At 40.3% G+C, this 19,422-nt stretch overlaps 2 protein-coding genes and 3 non-coding genes across 7 annotated transcripts in view; all 5 read right to left on the reverse strand.

Moving 5' to 3' along the window:
• MSH4 (mutS homolog 4) overlaps window positions 1-6,304 on the reverse strand; it is a 112,456-nt gene extending 106,152 nt beyond the window's left edge. Inside the window, exons 1-2 of the mRNA XM_047788619.1 lie at window positions 5,395-6,304; window positions 2,453-2,635 (exon numbers count right to left, since the gene is read on the reverse strand). Coding sequence (XP_047644575.1) covers window positions 2,453-2,635; window positions 5,395-5,749 — 538 coding nt within the window. The 5' untranslated portion in view covers window positions 5,750-6,304. The remainder of the gene's footprint in view (window positions 1-2,452; window positions 2,636-5,394) is intronic.
• Window positions 6,305-6,868: 564 nt separating this feature from the next.
• On the reverse strand, window positions 6,869-16,526 carry RABGGTB (Rab geranylgeranyltransferase subunit beta). 3 transcript variants are annotated; one of them, XM_047788621.1, is made up of 9 exons: window positions 16,476-16,526; window positions 14,992-15,099; window positions 14,239-14,436; window positions 12,921-13,026; window positions 12,052-12,104; window positions 11,268-11,378; window positions 9,954-10,079; window positions 7,617-7,766; window positions 6,869-7,408 (listed from the first exon to the last, which is right to left on the reverse strand). In XM_047788621.1, the coding sequence occupies exons 1-9, from the start codon at window positions 16,476-16,478 to the stop codon at window positions 7,268-7,270; spliced, it is 996 nt and encodes a 331-aa protein (XP_047644577.1). In that variant the 5' UTR covers window positions 16,479-16,526; the 3' UTR covers window positions 6,869-7,267. The 3 variants fall into 3 exon arrangements, with proteins under 3 accessions (XP_047644577.1, XP_047644578.1, XP_047644579.1); XM_047788622.1 differs by lacking the exon at window positions 16,476-16,526 and adding an exon at window positions 15,549-15,728; XM_047788623.1 differs by lacking the exon at window positions 14,239-14,436 and having other exon boundaries at window positions 16,476-16,525.
• LOC125134796 (small nucleolar RNA SNORD45) lies at window positions 14,045-14,115 on the reverse strand. Its single transcript, XR_007136795.1, has one exon. It is a non-coding gene; the product is annotated as a small nucleolar RNA SNORD45 (small nucleolar RNA).
• LOC125134798 (small nucleolar RNA SNORD45) lies at window positions 14,626-14,708 on the reverse strand. Its single transcript, XR_007136796.1, has one exon. It is a non-coding gene; the product is annotated as a small nucleolar RNA SNORD45 (small nucleolar RNA).
• On the reverse strand, window positions 15,274-15,352 carry LOC125134795 (small nucleolar RNA SNORD45). Its single transcript, XR_007136794.1, has one exon. It is a non-coding gene; the product is annotated as a small nucleolar RNA SNORD45 (small nucleolar RNA).
• Window positions 16,527-19,422: the final 2,896 nt, after the last annotated feature.

Consider the following 19,422-nt stretch of genomic DNA (forward strand, 5'->3'; position numbering starts at 1 on the left):
AAGTAACCACTTTTTCTCTTTTCAATTTCAAAAAATTTTTGTACAAGTTATTAAATGCTAACTATACAATTTAGTAACAGAATATTCAGTGGACCATGACTGAAATTGAAGTAATCAATATGCAATGACTGTTGAGTCTGTCAATCTTATTTTAGGAAAGAGTGAGAACTGCCTCAGTATAGATGTACATATCCCGTTAGGTAGAAAAACAGAATCACTTTGTTGTTATAAATAAGTTCAAATGTGTGTAGAATGACATATGAAAGTTGAATAGCCAAAGGATTATGCCAGTTATCAATTTATTGTCACTCAGATCCAAGTTCACACTTCAACATAAGCTCTGCAATAATGGACAGAATTCCTATAAGCATTTCTCTTTTAAAGTGTGCATAACATTAAGTTTTCTCAGTTGAGGGCAGTGGAGGGACCTTTCAGGATGAAGGGCTCTCCTGCAGTTTCCACTGCAGCATGGTGGATTAGCAGTGTAGGTCTGAGGACACCTAGCGGTGACGTGCCCAGCTACACACCCAGAATGTCAGGTTCTTTGGTGATCACAGCCACAGCCTATAACAACCTTCCTGAGACCCTCTCAATAGAGAAATCCTGCAGTCTAGGCCTCCTGCCCATACTAATCCCCTCTGCTCTTTCACTCTCTCCTCAACAGTCCTCTTGATACCACCACCCTCCCAAGAGGGAGACTGTTTTCCAAGACTCCAACCCACACCAGAGCCCACTCCCATTGCACAGCCATTTTCCAGACAGCAGCTATAATTCACCCACCCCGCCTGTTTCCTGTTTGCCCTGGATAGTAGACCAGCTCCAGCCTGGCAAATCTGCAGGAATTACTGAAATGGCTTTGATTATCCTCCTTCTCCAAAGAGATCTGTACAGCCCACAGAGGGGGCCCACTTTGAAGTATGATCTCTTGGGAGCCCCCTGCCCTTGGGTACCTTATAAAGTTTTCTAATATCCTATAGTTACTATTTCATCACAGTTTAATAATTCTTTATATTAAATCTTCCCATAGTATGGTTCTACTTCAGACTGGATCTTGTCTGCTACAGTCTCTGCCTTCATGGAGTTTACAGTTCAGCAAAGAAGAGAGACAATTTTAAAAAGATAATCAACCTCATTTATAACCAGGAAAATGCCAATTCAGACTCTAGTTAGGTAGTGTTTTACAGCTGCTAGACTGGTAAATATTAAGGAGTCTGACAGTACCAAATGCTGGATAGGATATAGGTCAACAAGAACTCTCATACATTGCTAGTAAGAGTATATGTTGGTAGAATCACTTAGAAAAATAATTTGTCATTATTTTGTAAATGTACACATTCTTATACTTTTTAACTAAGAAATATTTACACATGTAGACCTTTTTCATCCATTTTACCCTCAAGAAAATCTAGATTTAGATAACACTAAAATTTAAGTATTAAAAAAATTCAACAGAATTATCAGCATTAACCTCTAGATTTAAATAAACATTATATATAAAAGGAAGGGCTTTCTGGAGTTCCCATCGTGGCGCAGTGGTTAACGAATCCGACTAAGAAACATGAGGTTGCAGGTTCGGTCCCTGGCCTTGCTCCGTGGGTTAAGGATCCGTCGTTGCCTTGAGCTGTGGTGTGAGTCGCAGACACAGCTTGGATCTCGCATTGCAGTGGCTGTGGTGTAGGCCACCGGCTACAGCTCCGATTCGACCCCTAGGCTGGGAACCTCCATATGCCGAGGGTGTGGCCCTAGAAAAGACAAAAAAAAAAATTAAAAGGAGGGGCTTTTTCTTTTTCAGTCAGAATAAAAAGATAATGTAGAGAGTTCCCATCATGGCGCAGCGGAAATGAACATGACTAGGAACCATGAGATTGCAGTTTGATCCCTGGCCTTGCTCCATGGGTTAAGGATCTGGCATTGCTGTGAGCTGTGGTGTAGGTCACACACGCGGCTTGGATCCCAAGTTGCTGTGGCTGTGGCGTAGGCTGCCAGCTGCACCTCTGATTAGACCCCTAGCCTGGGAACCTCCATATGCCACAGGTGCAGCCCAAAAAAGCAAAAAAATAAAAAATAAAAAAATAATAATAATGTAGACTTGCATTTATTAACAAACAATATCAACATCACAAACTATGTAGCCTTATTAATCTAGCCTCAAATTGTGAATATGGCTAAACTGAGGTATTTACTTTTTATTTATTTTTGGCTGCACCCATGGCATATGAAAATTCCTGGGCCAGGGATCAAAGCCACACCGCAGCTGTGACCTGTGCTTCAGCTGCAGCAATGCCGGATCCTTAACCCGCTGTGCCACATGGGAACTTCCTAAATTGATGTATTTATTATTCAGTCTTCCACATTAGCTACAAATAATTTCAAATTAACTACCCTAATTTATAATTTACAAAAGTTTAAAAGTTTCTAAAGGTCATCCAGGTCAATATTTCATTCACTTTACCTGAATATTCCATCTGCGGTGTCCAACTTTTATAACCTGATCTCTGGTGATTTCCAGCAGATAATGGAGTTTTTACTATTTGAGGACAGTTACTACCTCGTGCAGAGGATGAGCTTGTACCAAGAGTAAAATTTGAGGCAAATGTGTTTTCTGCATAAGATCTTTTGTTTTTACAGTATGAACCTAATTTAAAAAAAAATTAAATATCAGTACTTAGATTCAGAATTATGCAATGTTGTATTAATCTCCGTAATTTATATAGAACATTATCATGTAATTATTTTAATATAAAAATTATGATAAATTTAATATTACTGACAAATGATCTTGTACTAAATTATAAGGAAAACTTTTGCTATATGGTTTTTGCTTATACAAGTTCACTGTGACTACTCTTTTTTTTTTTGTCTTTTTGCCTTTTCTAGGGCCGTTCTCACAGCATATGGAGGTTCCCAGGCGAGGGGTCTAATTGGAGTTGTAGCCATTGGCCTACACCAGAGCCATGGCAACATGGGATCTGAGCCGCATCAACACCCACTGAGCAAGGCCAGGGATCAAACCTGAAACCTCATGGTTCCTAGTCGGATTCGTTAACCACTGTGCCATGATGGGAACTCCCACTGTGACTACTCTTGCTAAAATCATAACTCCCTACTAATCTTCAAATATACCAGATATATTCACTTTATATAGTAATTATGAATTCCCTTTTCCTGTTGACTTTTTCACTGAAATTCTCTCCTCCCAGGCAATTGGTATACAGTTTTAGGCTCACTTGGATTGTTTCTTATTTAGTTACTTACCTACTGATATAAGATATTACCTATTTTTATAGGGTTGTCATAAAATCTGAAAGCCTAAAATAATGTCTTGGCACATAGAACTTCCTAAATATATATAAATATACATATATACTGGGTCTCTTTTCTCCTCTTCCCCTTGATTTCCATGACAACCACTTGATTCCCCTTAAACTACTTCTGTCTGCCTCTTAATAGTTGGCTTCCCGAGATTCCACACTTTTTTACTTTCTCTCACAAAATTATGCATTTTCTCTGGATGTCTCATCTATTATTTTGGCTTCTATTAATATCTATTTCCTGATATACATCTTTCACTCCTCTCCTACACTATAAACCATGGGAGCAGCAAACTATATTTAAAAGGGCTGGTTGGTGAATATTTCAGGCTTTGTGGGCCAAATGGCCTGTCACCATAACTCAACTCTGACACCATCACAGGAAAACAGCCATAGATAATAAGTAAGTGAAGGAACATAGTTATGTTTCAATAGAACTTTATTTTATTTTTGGCCAAATCCACGGCACACGAAAGTTCTTGGGGCAAGAATCAAACATGTGCCACAGCAGCAACCCAAGCCACTGCAGTGACAATGCCAGATCCTTAACCTGCTGAGCCACAAGGGAACTCCAAGAACATTATTTTTTAACTAGAAATAGACTCACAGATTGAAGCAGCAAAGGACATAAGATTTTCATTTTACATATAACTCTGGAGACACTGTAAGATAGTGTGGAAGAAAGTTTGAGGCAGTAATTCAGACATAAAATTATAAGGGCCTTTAATGGCACACAGAGGGAAAAGGACAATTACCGAAAAGATAATTTTATGAGTTCCCTGTGGCCTATTGGTTAAGGATCCAATGTTGTCACTGCTGTCGTGCAGGTTTGATCCCTGGTCTGGGAACTTCCATATGTTAAGGGTGCAGGCAAAATAGTAATAAATAATAATACAGGACTTCTTAACTATTTGGATGTTATAGTGAGGGAGTACTTGAATTATTGAAGCTTCCTGAATATCCCAATGACTGAGATAAGTGAGAAAAACAGACTGAAGAGCTACAGACAGATAAATTCAATTAATCATACAGTGAATTTGAAGATATCCACTGGTTCCTCACTAGAAAACTCACAAGACAGTCTGAAATAGGAATCTGGAGCATAGATGAGACCTAACTGTGGTAATAATCATATCCAGGTAGAAGTGGCCTAGGAAAAATCCTCCAAGGATGAACCACTACTTTGGGAACCGACTAACAAAGACGACCATAGTTCTCTAGAAGATGGAAGAAAAACAGGGGAGAGTAAAATCAAGAAAACCAGATTAAGGAGTTCCTGTCATGGCATAGCAGAAATGAATCTTACTAGGATTCATGAGGACGCAGGTTCTGTCTCGCTAAGTGAGTTAAAGATCCCGAGCTGCCGTGAGCTATGGTGTAGGTCACAGACGAGGCTAGGATCCTGGGTTGCTGTGGCTGTGGTGTAGGCAGGCAGCTATAGCTCCGATTAGACCCCTAGCCTGGGAACCTCCAAATGCCATTGGTGCAGGCCTAAAAGCAAAAAAAAAAAAAAAAAAGGTCAATAGACCGATCAAGAACTTTAAATCCAGAGGAAAGGTCAGGCTGTGAAAATTGGAGTCCCCTTATAACACAAAAAAATGACCAGTGGATTTGGCGTGTTACCGTACCATTGAGTTGCAACGCTGTGTAGAAAACAGTATTTTGCCCCTGACTGGAGGGTGACTGAATACAAAATAAACCCATTGAAATCTCTGTGAAAGACATAATTTTTCATACTAAACATATCCACCTGAGTTAGACGAAATGTTAAACTTAGTCTATTTTCATGGCATCCTGGAAGGACTTTGAGCCAAGTTCAGGAACCAAGTTTCACCACTCCCATCACCACACTCAGGCACAAACGCCTCAGCTGTCACGTGGGGGCGGGAAGGGCCATTATTCTGGGTGTTCGGCCAGCCTCAGATCCCGGCCATCCGTCATCAGCCCTGTCATAAAACCAGCCCTTTAACCACTCAGACCCACCACATTCCCAGAGGATCTGGATCTCATCTTTCAGCCAAACCCCAACCTAAGTTTTGTGGCGGCTCCCTGAGCCTCCGGAAATTCACACCAGCATCCTTGCCTTGGGCCGGCCGAGCGCTTGGCGGGCGCGGGGGCAGACTGCTGCTGCTGCTCCGGTCGCCCGCAGCGCCAGACGTGTCGGGAAGGGAGGACACAGAGGCAGCCTGAGCCGAAGGGCCGCTCTGAGGAGTCTCCTGGAGTCCCAGACTGCATCGAGGAACCTGGGGTCGAACCTCTACGGATAGGTAGGAGTCCCCAGGTACAGGAAGCGAGGCTGGTGAACTCTGAGGCCTCAGCATCCTCACAAATTCTCTCAGGCACAAGCAGCTTTCTGACCGCCTCTTCCCTAGGCCCGCAAAACAAGCAACGCGAGACACAGGCTGGAGTCCAACGCGCAGGCGCAGAACCGGAGCCATGTGGAGCAGGCGCAGTGTAGTCAGTGCGCCATCACCGTCAACCCCGCATGCCCATCCACCCCCGGGTGCTTCCCAGTCCCATCACCGCCTGCGGAATTTAGTTTTCAGCTTAGTTTGAGGTACGGACTTCCTCAACCTCAAGGGTATTCAGGACCCATCAACGTGGTACCCCTGCTATTCACACTGCACCGTATTTCCTAATTCACAAGGCGTATGATGCTTTGCGACATCTCCCACATACCTCCAAATACATTAGCTCCTTTTTATATACAGAACACTATCACTGTGCACCCAGTGCTTGTGATAGTGGAAACATTTAATGATCATATAATACAAACTGTCTAACATTGGTCTGTCTTGTGGCTAAAGAGCCATTAACCCTATACAGCTTAAATATCCATTAACTTACTCAAAAGTATCGAGCAAGTGAAACCTCAAACATAGTAAATCATCACTATGCGCAAAATTCTTTTATTTGGCTGCAACTGCTGCACGAAGTTCCTCAGCCAGGGATCAAACTGGCACCACAATAGCAACAAAGCCTTACAGTGACTGCCAGATACTTAACTGCATCACAAGGGAACTCCTAAATATATGTGTGTGTATATATATATATATATATATTTTTTTTTTTTCGCTTTTCAGGGTCCAACTCACAGTACACGCAAATTCCCAGGCTAGGGGTCAAATCAGAACCGCAGCTGCCAGCCTACACAAGTCATTACAATGCAGGATCCAAGCTGCACCTGTGATCTACAACGCAGCTGACAGCAATGCCAGATTCTTAACCCACTGAGCAAGGCCAGGGATGGAACTGGTATCCTCATGGATACTAGTCGGGTTCATTTCTGTTGCACCACAACGGGAACTCCCACTCCTAAATTTCTTGAAGTAACTCTTACACAGGGTATTGCAAACATGCTTGAGAAAATTTCAACTGACAGAAATACTGTGGCAGCTACCAACCCGTTTTTTTAATTGGGTGAGGAAAAAAACCGCCAACAATCCCTTGGGGATTCTCACATAAAAGTATAGCCCAGATTATAATGCTACGGTGAATTACCATTTTTAAAATCATTTTATGACCAATTCAGTAACCACAAATGTATGAAATACTCCAATTTCAGGCATCTTTTTCATCTTTTAATTCATATGGAGTTCAGTTAACATTCTCATTGATAATGACCAATTTACATTAACTATAATTATATATAACAAGGGAGTACAAACACAAGACTTCAGCTAAAGAATCCAACTAAGTTTGCTTTTAGAGACACATAACACATTGAAACATAAACAAAATATATGCAGAATAAAAGCATTCCAGAAGAAAATGGACAGCTGCAGATACAATAAAGGTCTTTAATTTACAGTATGTATAACCATATAATTTATTAAAATCAACACAATTCATGTACAAAATATTAACATCATAGCCATTAAGTTTGCTAAGCACTTCAAATACCAAAATATTAAGATGGCAAAACTACAAGTGACCTTTGCATCGAAGGATCTAATCTAGCTTACTAGTTCAGGTTGAACATTCACTCTCCGAAGTACTTCTTCAGGCATGCAAAAAACAGGATTAACAGGTTTAATCTGCTCTTCTCCCAAAAGTGACAATCCAGCAATTCCAAATAGAGTATGAAAAGGATCTACCTATTAAAAAAAAAATAAGAATTTACAGTTATTACAAAATGAAAATTCTTTAATAGAAATTTAAAAAGCATCCTTTCAAAGCAACCTTGGAAAACACCATCCTTTTTTGCCCTGTATTTCTAAGTCTGGAAACCTAGAGCCCTTAGAACCCTTAAGAATAAAACAAAGCTAAGCTGAAAAATTATTCCATGAACAAAAATATACTTGCCATATCTCCTGGCCTGTCCGCAAATCCTCCGGTTTCTTCATCTTGACAAGCCAAGATGAAACTACGCAGTTTCTCTCTATCAATCCAATGAAGCCTTCCAATTATCTTAAGGGAAGCCAACACCCACCACGAATAGCATACATCTGGTAACTAGAGAAAAAAGCCACAAAAAGGTGTCATAATTTTATTTCCTAGTCCAAATATTGGAGGTGGGAGGGGAATCAAGGAATATATTCACAATGCAAAGTTCAAAACACTGAAATCCATAAATATGATGCTTAGAATTTGAAGATAATTACTGGAAAAGACCAAACACTCCATTCCAAAGAAAGCCAAGTCAATGTTTCAGTACTTAGCAACAACCATCCACCTTGATTTCTATCTGCAATGAAACATTTATCTATTAATAAGGCTCACAGGAACTATGAATATTTTCAAGTGTTGTCCACGCATCACCCTGGCTCCTCAAATCACAGTTGAGTTTAAAAAATGCAGATCTTACCTTTCTTTGACTAGGTAAGAATCTTCATTTCAATAAGATCCCTGGGTGATTTATAGGCACAGTGAAAGCTGTCCCAAACTGTAAGTGCAAGTTTCTGGCAATCCCCATTGATTTTCTGTTGAAAGTTGCCCAGGTTTTCCACTGGATCTTAACTAGAAACCACCTGTGGTTATTTCCCTACCCATTAACTGATATAGAAATACTGAGCAAGTGAAACTAAACAAAAATGACCCAGATAAACGCATTGCCATGCCCTATCAGAGTTTAGGTCAGGCGCCCAGCAAGTGAGTCAACTCTAGACCATTACTAGCTTTTAGATGTGTAAATGATTTTTAAAAAGTTTAGTTAACAAGAAAATCATTATTATAAAATTTGTGTGTTTACAGTAATTTTAATGGAACACAACACCACGCGTTCATTATTATCTACGGCAGCTTTCACTTTCAGGGTAGTACTTTCAAGATCATATGTCTTACAAAGCTAAAAATATTTACCATCTGGTCTTTACAGACCCAATTTAGCATAGGCGTGAGAGCTAAACAAAACCTTTTCTTTAAAAATTAATTTTTTATTTTTGGCCACACCTGCAGCATGCAGAAGTTCCTGGGCCTAGGACTGAACTCTAACCACAGCAGTGACAAAGGTGAATCATCAACCACAAGGACACCAGGGAACTCCAAAAAATTAAGTTTCAAAATGATGCTATAATCCAACTTTATAACAAAATCTCTGATTTGGCCAGATCCATTGTCCTTTCCTAAGTGGACATTGAGATTTCTGTACAAGATGCATGCTTTAATAGTACTGACTCCCAGATAAAACTTTAAAATATTGCATGACTGATTCCCTGTTATAGGACAAGAACTAAAAGGTTTGATGAAATAGCTTCATTTTGATGCCTAAAAAATACAAAGGCTGGAGTTCCCGTCGTGGCGCAGTGGTTAACGAATCCGACTAGGAACCATGAGGTTGAGGGTTCGGTCCCTGCCCTTGCTCAGTGGGTTAACGATCCGGCGTTGCCGTGAGCTGTGGTGTAGGTTGGAGACGCGGTTCGGATCCCGCGTTGCTGTGGCTCTGGCGTAGGCTGGTGGCTACAGCTCCGATTCGACCCCTAGCCTGGGAACCTCCATATGCCGTGGGAGCAGCCCAAAGAAATAGCAAAAAGACCAAAAAAAAAAAAAAAAATACAAAGGCTTCAGAACAATAAGGGAAAAGATTCTTTAAGAATTTATACTAGACTTTCCATTGTGCCTCAGCGGTAACAAATCTGACTAGGAACCATGGGGTTGCTGGTTCGATTCTTGGCCTCACTCAGTGGGTTAAGGATCTGGCATTGCTGTAAGCTGCAGTGTAGGTCGCAGACATGGCTCTGATCCCATGTTGCAGTGGCTGTGGTCTAGGCCTGCAGCTACAGCTCCTATTTGACCCCTAGCCTGCTGCACATGTGGCAAAGAATTTATTCTCTCTTCTTCACGAATGTCTTTTACATGGACACCAGGGTTTAACAAGCATTTCAACCCCCGTTGTTTTACTTTTTGCCAAAAGCATTTTTAGGAGATTCAATGAAAAATTGCAAAGTAGGACGGTAATGAAGCTCATCAATTTATAAGAGCAATAGTGAAAAAAAATGAAAGACAAAAATGCAGTGCTCACTCAAAGGTATAAAACTTCAAACAGTCTGGGGAATTCCCTGGTAGCCTAGTGATTAAGATTCAATACTTTCAACACCGTGGCAAGGGTTCAATCCTTAAGTCTGGGAACTGAGATCCCACAGGCTGGTTGCATACCATGGCCACACAAAACAAAACAAAACCTGCAAGTCTTAGAAACAGTACCTTCTCTGGCCTTCCATTGAGTCCACCTGATGGAAGCTGTCGTTCACAAAGCCACCAACCAAGTAAATCACAATTTACTTGATGCAACTGACTAGTAATAGCCAGGAATCCTGTGCAACAATAGATCTAAAATTACAGACATAAAGTATATGTGTATATTTTTTCATAGTAACACAGTGATAAGAACTACTTAAATTATAAAACTTTCTATCTAAAAATTTGCTAACAGTAAGAATCACGAACACAAACATCACATTTACACAATCCAAGCACACTACTACAATCCAGTTCTGCAATGAAATACTACTGTCACAATTTCTTCCTGGCAAAGCAAACTTTGACAACAATTTATAAATAAAACATCCTCTGGCACAAGCAAATAAGTGCCCCAAAAATACAGGGACAGAATTTTCTCATCTGCTTTAAAACTAATGGAAAAATCAGGAGTTCCTGTAGTGGCGCAGTGGTTAACAAATCCGACTAGGAACCATGAGGTTGAGGGTTCAGTCCCTGGCCTTGCTCAGTGGGTTAAAGGATCCGGGGTTGCCCTGAGCTGTGGTGTAGGTCCAGACGCGGCTCGGATCCCATGTTGCTGTGGCTCTGGCATAGGCCAGTAGCTACAGCTCTGATTACACCCCTAGCCTGGGAACCTCCATATGCTGCAGGGAGCAGCCCTAGAAAGGCAAAAAGACAAAAAAACAAAAAAAAAACCCAAAAAACAAAACAAAAAAAACACTAATGGAAAAAATCAAAGTATTTTTGGTAACTACAAAATTACTTATGTTTACCTGGGTCAGAGGACTTCACTAACAGGGGACTGTATAAAAACTCCTGTAAAAATATCTTCCTTAATCAGTAATTAACAATTCTTTTTTTTTTTTGTCTTTTTGTCTTTTTGTTGTTGTTGTTGTTGCTATTTCTTGGGCCGCTCCCACGGCATATGGAGGTTCCCAGGCTAGGGGTTAAATCAGAGCTGTAGCCACCGGCCTACGCCAGAGCCACAGCAACGCGGGATGCGAGCCGCGTCTGCAACCTACACCACAGCTCACGGCAACGCCGGATCGTTAACCCACTGAGCAAGGGCAGGGACCGAACCCGCAACCTCATGGTTCCTAGTCGGATTCGTTAACCACTGCGCTATGACGGGAACTCCAGTAATTAACAATTCTTATGCAACATCTTACACTATACTACTACATTCAATCAAATTAACTTCATAATTAACACAATGAAATGCTATCAATGTATTTCCCCAGTTACACGGGCTATCCCTTCAAAATCAACACTACATTTTAATCTGGATTGATACATTACCTGCCCAGCATGAGATTCAGAACCTGGCCTGCAACCAAATCCACCATCAAAGTTCATACAGGATAATACAAATTCAATTGCTTTTTCCACATTAATAGCATCCAGCTTCCCCTGTAAATGAAAAAAAATGCCTATTAAATTGGTACAACCACTGTGGAAAACAGTATGGAGGCACCTCAGAAAACTAAAAATAGAACTACCATTTGATCCAGCAATCCCACTCCTGGGCATCTACCCAGAGAAAACCATGACTCACAAAGACACATGTACTCCAGTGTTCATTGCAGCAATATTTGCAATAGCCAAGACCTGGAAACAACCTAATGTCTATCAGCAGAGGAGTGGAGCAAGATGAGGTAGTACATATAGACAATGGAATATTACTCAGCCATTAAAAGGAACGAAATACCAGCATTTTTAGCAACATGGATGGACCTAGAAATTATGCTAAGTGAAGTCAGTCAATGAGACACCAACATCAAATGCTTTCACTGACATGTGGAATCTGAAAAAAGGACAGAATGAACTTCTTTGCACAACAGATACTGACTCCCAGACTTTGAAAAACTTATGGTTTCCAAAGGAAACAGTTTGGGGGGAGGGAATTGCTGGGGTTGTGGGATGGCAATCCTATAAAATTGGATTGTGATGATCATTGTACATTTATAAATGTAATAAATTCATTGAGTAATAGAAAAAAAAATAAAACACACACAAATGCCTATTAAATTCCAAAATAATCTTGGAAGCTTAATCATATTCCTATATAATATTAAAAACTTACCAATAGGGCCAAAGTTGCCACCGCACAAAAAGAGAATCTTGTATCAATTTCGCCTATAAAAGGATCAAACCAAAACATTATCAGAGGCTTCTGATGATGCTAATATATAGCAAAAATTATAAACAACCTCTATACAACTACCATGGTTAAATTTCCAAGAGTTCATTCAGACTTAACATGTACTTCTATCTAGGTCACCAGGAGGGAAAGCTAAATCTGAAGTGCAACTGCTTTACTTCTAAGAACTTAATTAAAACTAGTAAAATGCTTTGTCAAAAATGTAAGAAAACACATAGCACCAAGAAAGGAATCAGAAAAGGACTAGTCAATTTCTAAGAATGATAATAAACTTACCCTAATATATAAAAGTAGATTTTCACATCCCATGAAGCAGCTGGTCTCTCCGGCCTGCACTGTATTCAGCCCTAAAGCAGAGATTATCTACATTTATCAAGTAAAATACTATTCCCTCCCTCCACTCAAATATTCAGTAAGTTTGTAAAGTTTTTTGACTATTTTTTCCATGCAAGTATTTTTTAAAAAACTTTACAAAGCCACCAAATATTGGGGAAAAAAATTTCACCTACCTTATCTTTTAGACTGGCCCCCTCTGTTCCAGTACTCCTGTATGCTGATATAACTAGCACAGTGCATGCTGGAACTTCCAGCAGACCATTAACTCCAGTTAGACCAGCTGCTTAGTGGGACCTGAAAAGATGAAAAACTTAAAAATCTCCTTATAAGTTTTTAGCAAAGCCCCCAATTCATCATACTTTAGAATTTGTAACAAAGCTTATTTCTATGATATACACCAAAGCAGGACATTTTTACATTGGTATTTTGGATGCAATGAATTAAAGGAACATTACCCCAAATATCTCCAGCAAAAGAACCATCTTCTTTTTGTAGACTCTGAACATATTCCACAACTTTATTTACATCAATAACATTAATACTATCATAAAGAGTAAGGATCTGTAATAAAAACAAACCAAAGTAAATACACCTCTTCAACACTGCTAAGTTTGTTCTAATGTTCTTCCTCAACTACCTTTAATTAAGCATGTCCCTAAGCATTGTGAACTCTTTTCAAACATGCACTTATCTTCTACTATGCAATAAAATTACAGGTATTATCAATACAAACCTTTAACCACAAAGTATTATTTTTTACTTACAAACTGTCAACTCAGCACTCCAAGATTCATATAAACTAATGTACACAGACTTTAAATCTTTGTGATCTTCACTAATACCACAATTTAAACTTCATGGAAAAGAGCACAGTGGTGAAATGGCAGAGTACATGCAGGGAACCACAGGCATCTTGTATTGCCAGAAATAAAGCAAGATGAGAATAGCAAGGGAGGAAATAGCCAGCCTTGGAGGGAATCAAATGCCATGCAGGAAGGTTTTCCAACATAAGAAACAGCTGAATGAAGGAGGCTTCTACACATATGGTAAACGGGCTTTGGCCAATTTATATAATCCGTTATGTTATTCTTTGAATATGTTCCACATGAAATTCTGTAGAAAATACTACTTGCTGGAGTTCCTGTTGTGGCACAGCAGAAGAGAATCTGACTAGGAACCATGGTTTCAGATTCAATCCCTGGCCTCGCTCAGTGGGTTAAGGATCGGGTGTTGCCGTGGGCTGTGGTATAGGTGGCAGATGTCACTCAGATCCTAAGTTGCTGTAGCTGTGCTGTAGACTGAAAGCTGTAGCTCCAATTTGACCCCTAGCCTGGGAAGCTCCACATGCTGTGGGTGTAACCCTATAAAGACCAAAAAAAAAAAAAAAAGAAAATACTACTTTCTTTAAGAAATGCTAGTTTCTATTATAAGACTTAGGTTATGTCTTTCAGGATAGGATACAATATGCTGTCTAATAAACCAGAGTTCCATGGCTTAAAGATTTTTCTTGCTTAAAACAAAAACACGTCCACTGACAATTTCTCAAATATTTACGTATACTGAAGATAAACACTTTACCAAGGTCTCAGTGTAATTTTAGAGTTACATCAACTTCGGGTTCAGCTAATACATGCCATCACATCATTGACCTTGTAGAATAGATGTCATATGAAAAGATACTGGTTTCTGTCACCTTCCTAATACCTAGTTTCAATTTCCCCACTCTCAGGTAAGAGAATAAACTATCATGGCTACTTAGTTTTTAGCATTTACCTGGACAGCACTAAGAGTATATAAAAGATGCGGATCATGTCCAATGCTAGCACTTATTCCACCACACTCATGTTGACACGACTTAATAAATGCCAAAATTTCTTCTCTATTCATACGGTGTAGTTGGCCCATGAGATCCATTACGGTCAGACCCCAATAGATTCCACTCATTCTCAGATATTCAGACATACAGTATTCCTAAAATACAGAATTACTTTAATGTGTTAGTTTGAATTGATGCCAGCTTAGATACTGAACACACAAAGCCCTACAGCCACTGTTACACCAGTAAAATATCTACTTCCAATTAAGTTGTTCATTAATTTTTTCTAAGACTGTCCCAGAGAGGAAAACTTGGAAAACCATTCTTCAGGGCTGAACTTTTTCAAGGTCTCAGAGTAATTCTAGAGCTTTAGTGTTACTACACATCACTGTAAACTCAGGTAATACATGCCAACACATCATTGACCTTGAAAATATTGTCTAAACTACAAAAATAGTAATCTAGTCCGTACTTCATAATTCATACAGATCTGGGCCGAATGGGAATCTACTTTGCCTGCCAAAGTAAGAAACATGGTTAATTCCCATGGTCCCTCAACAGATATCCAAAGGTGCATTCACCATACTCAAGGATACAGCTTCAGGCTTTGGCACGCAGGAGTTAGATACCAACATGGGCCATACTGATCTATTTACAGAATGGTCTACATCTTTAAGAGTATAAACTTTTCAACATAAAAGCATACATACGTAATCATCTTTCTTTGAGCCATAGGATGCAATATAATCTGCATGCTTCTCCAGGAATAGGGTGTCAGGTGCATCTGACTTGATAATGACATCCTTCTGCGGTGTACCCTTCCACAATAAATTGATTTCATAAGTTATCTCTTAATATTTGACCCCAGAGCATATGTTCAATATACATCTGAACTTTTTATTTCATGTTGCCATATGAAAACTTTCAATTTAAAATTATCTGGCCAAGAAAAACCAAGGCACTAAAGTCCTCATAAAGATCCAAGTATTTTTCAGGTCTCAGAGTAATTCTAGAGCTAAAGTAGTACTAATCAACTTTAGATTCAGAATACATGCCAGCTCATCATCGACCCAAAAATACTACCTTCATCTGTCTTTATCTTTCACAGAGAACACCAAAATAAAATAAAAATCTATTTATTCTGTAATTTGAGTTAAGTGCTTTAATGAGATTTAACTCTAGAAATTGTATAAATTCTGGGAACTTCGAAGCACCTTCCATATACCTCAAAGGTTATTTATCAAGGAAGCAGTCCCTTTAGACTCACCTTCTCCAGCTTTAGCCTGTTTCCCCAAATGCAACAAGTCCCCAAGGGACGAGAATGCTGCTCTAGTTATCCACATTTTTGATCTATATCTAAGACTGTACTTTACTGTTTTATTTGAAGTAAGTCACAACAGTTATCAATAATAAAATAGTGAGTTTCTCAGAGTTCCCGTTGTGGCTCAGCAGAAAGAATCCAACTAGCATCCATGAGGATGTGGGTTCGATCTCTGGCCTTGCTCATTGGGTTAGGGATCAGGCACTGCTCCGAGTTGTGTAGGTCGCAGATTAGGCCTGGATCCCACATTGCTGTGGCTGTATCATAAGCCAGCAGCTACAGTTCTGATTGGACCCCTAGCCTGGGAACTTTCCTATGCCATGGATGCAGGCCTAAAAAGAAAACAAAACAAAAAAATAATAGTCAATTTCTTGTCTAGCCCATTGCCCATTAAAATTTACTAGGTCAACAAGATCGTACCACTAATCATTCTAAAGATCTTAATAATTCTTTTTTATTACTCCATTTATTACATTGGATAATTCTAAAGCATATATATATATATATATATATATATATATATATATGCTTCAACCTACATATCTACATATAGAAGGAAAAAGGTTCTACCGACTTGCTCGGTTTTTAGGAGGAAATTAAGAAATCCGGTTGTTGAACCAGGAGGCCCGATCGATAGCAGGAAGTCTGGATAAAATCAGAGGCGGCAACTACGCCTGCAAGGCCTGCAGAAAACGCTGAATAATACTTCACCCTCTCTCCCGCTCTCAAAAATACTCCCAAGACCTCTATCTTAACGCCACCATTCTCCAATATTTAGTAAACAACCCACCGGTCACTAAAATGCTTATTATCACCCTTCCCAGGCTCCTCCCGAGCCATCCAGACAGCAATGCAATACACGTCCACACTCACCATGTCTGACACCGAAAAGAGAACTTGGCTCTTTCGTGGGCGGATTTAGGCAGCACGCGCCTGCCCAGAAGCGTCTCTCAGGTCCCCTCCGCGCCCAGACTTAGGTGACCACATTCCCGCCTGAAGGAAAGAGGGATCCCGAGGCTGCTCTAGGACCCCACCGGCTGCTCATGGCTGTCCTCGCTGCCTGTGCTTAAAGTCTCTAAGCCCGTTTTCTTGTCCCTTAAACACCGCCGTTTTATCTAAAACTGTTTTAAGTAATGTTTAAATATCTGCATAACTTTTAAGAAATCGTTTATTCTTGAGGATCTTTGAAATGCCTGGTAATTAATAGAGTTGCACCGTAATTACGTGTGCAATAAATATTCACATTCAGCTCTTGTTGGCTAACTCTCAGCTACTCCCTCCTCTTTCAGGAAGTTCTAATATTTGCAATATTTGGAGATTGTTTTTGAAAAGGAAACACCGTTATGCTTCTTATAAGCTTTCCATCGAATTCAGCTTTGCTAGGTGTGTTAATGCAGCTATTTGTAACTGTGCTTTCTTAGGACTTTAATCCTTAAAAGTATTTTGAGCACCTACCAGAAAATACTGGCACCTACTCTTAAATTTTTTTTTTTTTTCAGGAGTTCCCGTCATGGCGAAGCAGAAACAAACCCAACTAGGAACCACGAGGTTGTGGATTATATGCCTGGCTTCGCTCAGTGGGTTAAGGATCCAGTGTTGCCTCCACTGGAGGTGTGGTGTAGGTCGCAGACCTTGCTCCGCTGGGATCTGGCTTGCCTGTGGCGTAGGCTGGCAGCTATGGCTCCAATTAGACCCCTAACGTGGGAACGTCCATATGCCAAGGGTGTGGCCCTCAAAAGACGAAAAAAAACCCCTTTTTTCAGTAAGGATTTGGGGAAGAGTTCCTTACACAGAGATATGTGTGAGCTATCAATAACTGAGAAAATATTGAATCCACTATGATGATAGAACTTTCATTATTTCTCTCTTAGTTCAATTGCTAACCCCAGGTATAGTTTGAGGCTAGGATAACATGTATTACTAAATGCATGTTAAGTTTAGAACTATCTATTTCTGGTGAGTCAAGCCACTTTATCATTAAGTGATGATGTTTCTAGCCCTAATAATTTTTATCTTAAAAATTCTTCCTTGGGAGTTCCCGTCATGGCTCAGTGGAACCATAAAGTCGTAGGTTTGGTCCCTGGCCTCGCTCAGTGGGTTGAGGATCCGGCATTGCCATGAGCTGTGGTGTAGACTGCAGACATGGCTCAGATCTTGCACTGCTGTGGCTCTGGCGTAGGCCTGAAGCTACAGCTTGGATTCGACCCCTGGCCTAGGAACCTCCATATGCTGTCAGTGTGGCCCCAGAAAAGAACCCTCCCCCCAAAAAAATTCTTCTTTGGAGTTCCTGTCGTGGCTCAGTGGTTAACAAACCTGTCTACTATCTGTGGGTACACAGGTTTGATCCCTGGCCTTGCTCAGTGTGTTAAGGATCCTGCATTGCTGTGAGCTGTGGTGTAGGTCACAGATGTGGCTTGGATCTGACATTGCTGTGGCTGTGGTGTAGACCAGCAGTTACACCTCCAATTGGACCCCTAGCACACCGCATGCTGCAGGTGCAACCCTGAATAGACAAAAGACCACAAAAAGTCTTCCTTGCAAGTTCCTTTATGGCACAGCAGGTTAAGGATCTGGCCTTGTCACTGCAGCAGTTTGAGTCCCCGCTCCAGTATGGGTTTGGTCCCTGGCCCAGAAATTTCTATATGCCGTGGGCACAACCAAAAAAAAAAAAAGTCTATCTTGTTAAATGGTGCTGCCAAAAAATCAATCACTCAATCTGAGAAAGATATGGAATTTTTTATTAGAGCTAAATTTGAGATGTTATAACTTGGGAAGAGCAACTTGGAAATCTCTGAGAGCTGTTCTGCCCACAGTCAAAGCACAGTTAAATGTTGGTTTTCTGTGGGTTTTTTTTTCTTTTTAGGGCCATACCTGTAGAAGGGCCATATGGAAGTTTCCAGGCTAGGGGTCAAATCTGAGCTACCTACACCACAGCTCCTGGCAATGCCGGATCCTTAAGCCACTGAGCAAGGCCAGGGACCAAACCTGTGTCCTCATGGATACTAGTCAGTTTCCTTTCTGCTGAGCCATAACTGGAATTCCTCCAAGAGTGTAATCTAAGAAGTTAATCATGTTAATGCTAGGAAAATATTGTTTTTTCCCTTGGTTGATCGGTTTTGGACTCAGGCTGGGCTTGCAGACTTCCCTGGCCAGGACTCTAATCCAAACCACAGCTATAGCCAGAGACTCAGCAGTGACAAGGCCGATTTTTTTTTAGCCCTCTGAACCAGGAAGGAGCTATAAGAATGCTGCTATTTATTCCCGCTGATGAGGAACGTTTTGTCCGTACGTAATTCAGATACACAATGCACATTGCAGGGAAGAGGAGACCACAGGGCAGAGAAGATCTTTTTTTTTGTTTAAATATTTACTGTCTTGCCACAAAATATGAATTTTATTTCACAATAGTAATGTAAGTCCCCCAGCTTTCTTTTACCTCTAAATCAGATGAGGGGGAAGTGTTGTGGAGTGAGAGAAACCAAGGGAGAGAGAGAGAGAGAGAAAAAAAAAAAATTCAAACCTGGAAAAAGCAACACTCAAAATAAGAATAACACAGAGTTCTCTTGTGGTGCTGTGGGCTAAGGATCTGGTGTTGTCACTGTAGTGACTTTCGTTTGATCCCTGACCCAGGAACTTCCGCATGCTGTGGGCCCAAGCAAAAAAAGAGACAATAATGCATCAAATCCAAAAAGCAACATTCAGACTGAATCAAACTGCTGAAGTAAAGGAAAGCAAGCCTCCCTTCCTACTTTATGAATTCATTTAACAAATATGTTTTGAGTGCCTAGGATGTGCCAAATATTCTAGGTTCTGGGAGTAC

Source organism: Phacochoerus africanus, chromosome 8 (assembly GCF_016906955.1).
Source record: "Phacochoerus africanus isolate WHEZ1 chromosome 8, ROS_Pafr_v1, whole genome shotgun sequence".
NCBI classification, from domain to species: Eukaryota; Metazoa; Chordata; class Mammalia; order Artiodactyla; family Suidae; genus Phacochoerus; species Phacochoerus africanus.